General features: G+C 37.0%; 1 protein-coding gene across 3 annotated transcripts; it reads right to left on the bottom strand.

The window, feature by feature from the left end:
* Positions 1-123: 123 nt before the first annotated feature.
* Positions 124-6,164, bottom strand: LOC120110284. 3 transcript variants are annotated; one of them, XM_039124831.1, is made up of 5 exons: positions 5,833-6,164; positions 5,104-5,602; positions 4,934-5,017; positions 1,873-1,982; positions 124-1,796 (listed from the first exon to the last, which is right to left on the bottom strand). In XM_039124831.1, the coding sequence occupies exons 2-5, from the start codon at positions 5,161-5,163 to the stop codon at positions 1,691-1,693; spliced, it is 360 nt and encodes a 119-aa protein (XP_038980759.1). In that variant the 5' UTR covers positions 5,164-5,602; positions 5,833-6,164; the 3' UTR covers positions 124-1,690. The 3 variants fall into 3 exon arrangements, with proteins under 3 accessions (XP_038980759.1, XP_038980758.1, XP_038980757.1); XM_039124830.1 differs by lacking the exon at positions 124-1,796 and having other exon boundaries at positions 1,890-1,982; XM_039124829.1 differs by lacking the exons at positions 124-1,796; positions 1,873-1,982 and having other exon boundaries at positions 4,465-5,017.
* Between the last annotated feature and the right edge of the window lie 248 nt (positions 6,165-6,412).

Raw genomic sequence — 6,412 nt, 5'->3', positions numbered from 1 at the left:
ATGAAAAGATTTGGTTGGTTTGACTACCCTATTTCCCAGGTATGAGGCTGCGTGCTATTGTGGGCGGTAGTCGGCAATAGTACGGCCGTGTCACGGATCCGGATCCGGGGCGTGACAATTTACTTACAGAAGCAGGAAGCCAAGGATATATTATATGGACACCAGATTGGCTTTCTATCCGATGCTTAAACAAAGTTTTGAACATCCAACCTATAATGCAAAGTCAGTTCTATGGGCTGACCACTTCATTCTGGAGGGAGACTCTTCTACTCTGATTAGATGGGTGATGAGGCCGTGGCAAGCTAGAGCTCACCTTCTACTTATGGACATTTGGAGGATGGTCGGGGAATTAGCCTCCTTCCATGCAGATCACGTTTATCAAGAGGCCAACAGTGCTGCAGACTGGGTGGTGGCCTATGTTGCTGAACACACTGAGGCAGTAGTCTAGAAGGGCAACTCCGCTATTCCAGTCCAATTTAGGGATATTCTGCTGTCTGATTTTCTTAAATGAATCTACAGTAAATATGCATGAATCTCTGGCCTACCAAAAAAAAAATCCAACCCAAAATAGTTAATGATGAGCTTATAAAAAAATCTAAAAAAGTTTACAATTTTGGGAATTAAGTTCAAAAGTTTGGTAATTATGGTTTCATATACTTACTAGAAAAATTTAAATTTTGCTACGCATCTGATATTAGCATGGCATGATAACAGAAGAATCCAAGAACAGGGATGAAAGGACAAGAATTGTAAATGTGATGGCAACCCAAAGTATAAGGTAAAGAGTGACTCTAGCAGATCAAAGAATTTGAGGCTAGTGCAGGAGGAGCAGTGCCACAAAAAAACAGGCAAGGCAAAAAATAGTAAATCAAATAAATTAGGCAGAATTTAAGAGAAGAACCACGAATTCTTGTAGCTTCCAATAGATAGTGATACAATTTAATCTCATATTCAAGAGAAACATGGTAATACAGGGACATCAAGGTTAGTGTTGCAAGTCCATGGTGACATTTCTGGAAAGGCTTAGAAGACCTTTGTTTTGGTCCTCATGATTAGGGTAAAGCTTGAGAGTCCTTCCAAAATCCAAACCATTATGAGTTTCAGTGTCTCTTCAAGGAATTCAAAAATCTTCCAAACTAACTTCCTATTTATCAAGCAGCTCATGAATTTCATCATAATGACTCATCCCACCAGGCACTACCAATCCATTTATTGGAGAACTCTTGGTCTGTAACCCAAGTGCAATTGAGAAAGAGAGGTGAAGTTTTGATCGTTTAAAAGGATCCACCAATGCTTTATGTAATGTAATTCAGGACATGTATATGAGTCCATGTAATTGCAAAAATAAACAATGGCCTGTTGCTACCTCTCGATGCTTGCTCCCCAGGTTCATACAAACTCAACAATACAGTAATTTGACGTTACATATATCATGCTTATGTGATATAACAATTTTGATCAGAAAAGTATCTCGATTAATCTATATTATACTATAAGTGCATGGTTTGAGTATTTCAACAATAGTACCATAGATTAAAAGCTTAAAAGTTTATTACTAAGGAGCATGCAGCATTGTACCATATAAAGTTTACAATCTCATTAGCCCTTCCATCATATTGCTTACACTTGATAGATATTAAAGCAGCATGCTTTGAGATTATGACAACAATTATTATAAAAAATAGCAAAATTAATGTTGCAAAATGCAATAGGAATGACCTCTTCCACCAGGCTTATTAAATGGCCTCTGACTTCCATTTGCACTTTTTGAATGATGAAATTGAGATTTCTGAAATCTGCAAATATTAAGACAAATTTCAGATGGAAGCTCTAGAAGCAACAGACTGAAATAAATCTAAAAGGCAGGTAGACCTCATATATGATGATTCTATTTCTCCATATCCACGTAGATTTCTTGTAAAGTTCTTACGAGCAGAATTTTCGGCGAGGACATTTGTTTCACCATCTTCAGCAGAATTCACCTACAATGGAAATTCACACACAAAACACAAAGATGAGGAAAAATAGAGCTGTCCTGGATATCTACTAGATTTGTCAGCAACCCGATACAGGAAAAACAAAGGCTTAATTCAGCCGAAAGTGACAGCAACAAATTCATAGCAGATTTTTTCACTTAAGAAAAAAGAAATTACAACAAATACAGTGGAGAAGTATATATTTTTTAAAGGGTATAGAAATATGATGCATCATTCCTAATTTGATTATATATATCCACAGTCTTTGTCCAAGCTCTTTGATATTAAAAAAAGATAAAAAATAAATTATGTCTCATAGTTTGTGATGTAATTTGATTATATATATCCACAGTCTTTGTCCAAGCTCTTTGATATTAAAAAAAAGATAAAAAATAAATTATGTCTCATAGTTTGTGATGTGCTCCTCTGCCTCCTTCCAAAATCTTAGGCCTCCAATTGAAATTGAGACAAAGGACATAGTGGTGAAACTCAAAACTGACAGTGGTGAAGAGATAGAGAATTTGCCTTGAAAATAATTTACACGATTGATGATCAATTCAGATTACATATCGTGGATCTCTAGTATAACAACAACTAAGGGCTTAAATCCCCATATCAGCTACCATACCAGTCTAATTCCGGGTCAATATCATGCCAAGAAGCTACTATCCCGACTCTTGGGATAGTTCGGTGTCTCAGTACGATACTAGGATGCATTTTCCATTTTTTATATATTTTTAAACCTTTTCTTCTTCTAAATGAATTTGTAATAAATATTTCAATATTTTTAGTCTTTACACAGGGGCTTGAGTCAATCGTAGGGTATACAGTGCCAAATTTGGGTAGCCTCCTCTCTCTCTCTCTCTAAGTCTAAGACCCTCCTGTGATTGAAGAAGGGGAAAGAGAGTAGCAAGGGGTCCACAAGCTCTCCTTATTTCAAAACAAAGAGACCCAAGTAGGTTCCAGTTGGTAGTGACCAAACTGACTATGGTACCTGCATGTCCTTGTTGGTACCAACTAAGCAAGCGTGATGTCTCGGTTCACACCCAAACTGGTGTCCAGCACCTATTCCATGGACTATCGGGTCCTTGATCCTTGATAACAACTCTAACGGACCTTGTCTAGCCATTCTCCTACGATGTTCGCAAGATGATGGATGATTGAAAACTGATTATGCCTTTGATCGGTTGCCCATCTAATGGTCTGAATTGCAATGGCAAATTATCATGCATTAAGACGATTCCAATATCAAAGAGATAACATTGTTAGCTTTAAACACTCTAATGGTAACTGCGGTGAAAGGATTAAGGCAATATTCAACATGAGTTGACAGTCAGCTACTAGATGAAGATGAGTTACAGGGAAGCTGAAAGCAAAGATGCAAAAGTGGAGAAACTAGAGCCACCTAAATGGCAAACCAGATTGTTGAAAGCTGGAGAAGCTACATAAGAACTGCTTAAAAATTCCAATAGCTTTCAAAAGTATTTAAGAAATGTTTTTTTAAATGAAATTCCCTTACTTTTATGAAACACGCATACAAAATAGGATAGTTGTAAATTCTTTAGGTTAAAATGAATTCATGTTATTATCCTTCATTTAGTAAACAAAAGAAAGTCATCTAAATGAAATAACACGACTAGCATCTAATACCTTGACTAGCATGACAAGCTCTGCGAAAAACAAAGCACTAGGTGATATTAGGAAGAGAGCTCTTAAAAGAAAGAAGATGGGGTCTTAGAAACTGGTTAAGCAAAGGGGATGAATTTTCAAGCCTTAGTTAGCTCTAGCTGAAACTTTTATTGATTATTTTGCTTCTTAGTCTCACTTTGGGATCATTTCTTTGTTTCTTTAAGTATATTTGGGCAACTGGCAAGGATTTAATTACAGATACGTACTGATTCATATCGACAAGTTGCCAATACTGGTATACCCAATGTACCAGTATGGTATCAGCAAATGATATTTAACCTTTACTTCCATATCTTAGCACCAAGAGGCATATGGTGCATTTGTCACTACTGCACTATACCGGTCCGAACGGCACGGATAAGGTAACGACTTTAAAGTTTTACCCTTGTTAACTGGTATTGCTTCTATATCATTTCTTTCATTTTTGAGTCCAAAGGGATCATGACTAGCATTTCTCATTTGTCTGAATTACTCATTTTAGCAATACCATAGACAATCCAAGTCTCATCATAAGTATACCCAAACAAATATTTAGGTTCCAAGTCTTAAAAGATAAGATTAGATGAAGAAAAAGACAACTTCAATACATTTTATTTGTCAATTCAGCAAAAAATCAAGAAAAAGGGAGAATGCTGGAAACATATGATTTCCACATATAGTTGGTTTCACTCTAAATTTTTAAGTACAGGATAGAAATGAAATGCATGTTTATTAAGATGTGGCAAGTAATTGCCTGGAAGAAGAAGTTAAATACTTAAAGTTCTATGTAATTTAATCAAAGAAATTAAAATAAGGTTAACTTTTCCTAGATGTCGATCTTTGGTGTGGTTGGATAAATTTTGTGCAGAGAAAGAAAAGAAAAGAGTTCAGTAACCCATTCCTTAAAGTTCTATGCAGTTTGATCGATATTCAATGTTTAAGTAACAAATTTGAAAGTTTGAATAACAAAGCAATGAACATATTACACACACAAAGAAAAACAAAAAGAAGAAAATTAATTTTATAACAAGTCATGTCACGTTAGCAGTAATATGAAGTTGAGATGGCCAAATTTTACTAGCAAAGTCTTGCAATTTCACATAAAAGGAAAGTTGAACAAAACAAAGAAAAGGGGAGTTTCTTTTCCATTCACCCGGTATTGATGACATAAGAGATAATCAACAGCACAATGAAACAAGAAATTGAGATTACCATATCAAACAACAAATACAATGCTCCTACTTTTGCATTCTTTATTCCAAAATAATCACAGGATAGACCATAACTACCTGCGGCTGCTGGTGCCCACTTTGTTGCATATCCTTCCCATTCTGATGATTCTGCATCGGGCTTCGGGTGATAGGCTTGCCAATCTAATGGACACTATCTTTCTTGGCATCAACAGATAATTTCACTTTACCGATAGTATTTGAAATATTCACAGCCATATGAAGATTACCAACAAAGCCTGGGTTGTTAGAGCCTGTAGGACGAGAGGATGGAGGAATGCTGAGAGCATTGATCCGATTCCTTTGCATCATTAGATTTTGCAAATGAACCTGCTCATTCGGCAGACCCACAATCTGGTTGATGTTCCGAGGCAGATTATTGGCCAAAAAGGTGCTGCCCGGTTGCAATGAAGCAAGAAAGTTCAGATTTTGCTGCCTGAGCAGATGCAATGCCATAACCTGATTCAAAGTTCCCACGGCCTGATTCACACCAAATGGCCCCGGTAGTGGAAGAACACCCATCTGATTATTCTGGGCCAGGGGAGGCACGTCGGTGCCATTCGACAAGGAAGGACAAGGCATCGAAAGAGGCCAGTTCCGCATGCCCATGGGGTTTCCGCTGAAATTTCCCAAATTGGAACTTTGATTATTGAAATTAGCCATCGGTGGAGTTGGAAATCGAGGGTTTAGGCCTTGAGATGGGAATTGAGTAGGGTTTAACAGCATCGCCTGTTTTAATTACAAGAAGGTTTATTGACATTAAAATAAAAGCACAAGACACATCTTTGGGCCAGATTATAGAAGGGCTGATAATTAGTTAATGCAAAAGAAAAAAAAAACACTCTTTTTGTGATGTCTTCTTTTCTTAGTATATTCGGATAGGTTTCTCTTCCCCTTCTTCCCGCGAAACAGAGAAAAAAGAGAGAGAATGAATGAAAGAAAGACTTCAAAAAGTTTACCTGTTGGACAGGTTGATTGGCGCTTCCATGCGATTGGATTTGATTGGGGAGAGAGGGGAAGAAGGGATGCATCTCTTGTCGGGGTTTCTCTGAGGAGAGGAACAATAACCCTAGCAATGCAGAGTGGCGAAGAGGAGAGGCGAGAGGAAAGGGTAACGGAAGAGTGCTTGTCTTTTTTCTGGTAGAAACCGGAAGGATTGGAAAAAAGAGTCAGGAACTGAGGGTGGAGTTTGGTGGGGAGTTCTTCCTCTCGCGTTGTTGGAAGAGAAAAGTCTAGGACGAGGTCTCCCGCCGGCCGCCGGAGAGAAGCCACCAGGAGAGGTTTAGCGTAGGGTTTTAGAAATATATAAAATTATAAGGTGTTTTATATATAAGCTTCCAAACACTGTTACGTGGAGGTGGTGGTGATTTTAGATCATTATAACTAAATTATTTGGGATAAATTAAATATTTATAAATAATATATTTTGTATTCTACAAAAATTCAAGACCACCCATCATATAATACCCAAACTATTCTTGATAATTTCCATAAAAATATATTTATTAATCATATAAAATATATTATAATAAAATATTA

The sequence above is a fragment of the Phoenix dactylifera genome, chromosome 3, assembly GCF_009389715.1.
Source record: "Phoenix dactylifera cultivar Barhee BC4 chromosome 3, palm_55x_up_171113_PBpolish2nd_filt_p, whole genome shotgun sequence".
Classification (NCBI taxonomy): Eukaryota; Viridiplantae; Streptophyta; class Magnoliopsida; order Arecales; family Arecaceae; genus Phoenix; species Phoenix dactylifera.
This window is presented reverse-complemented; position numbering and strand designations above follow the sequence as displayed.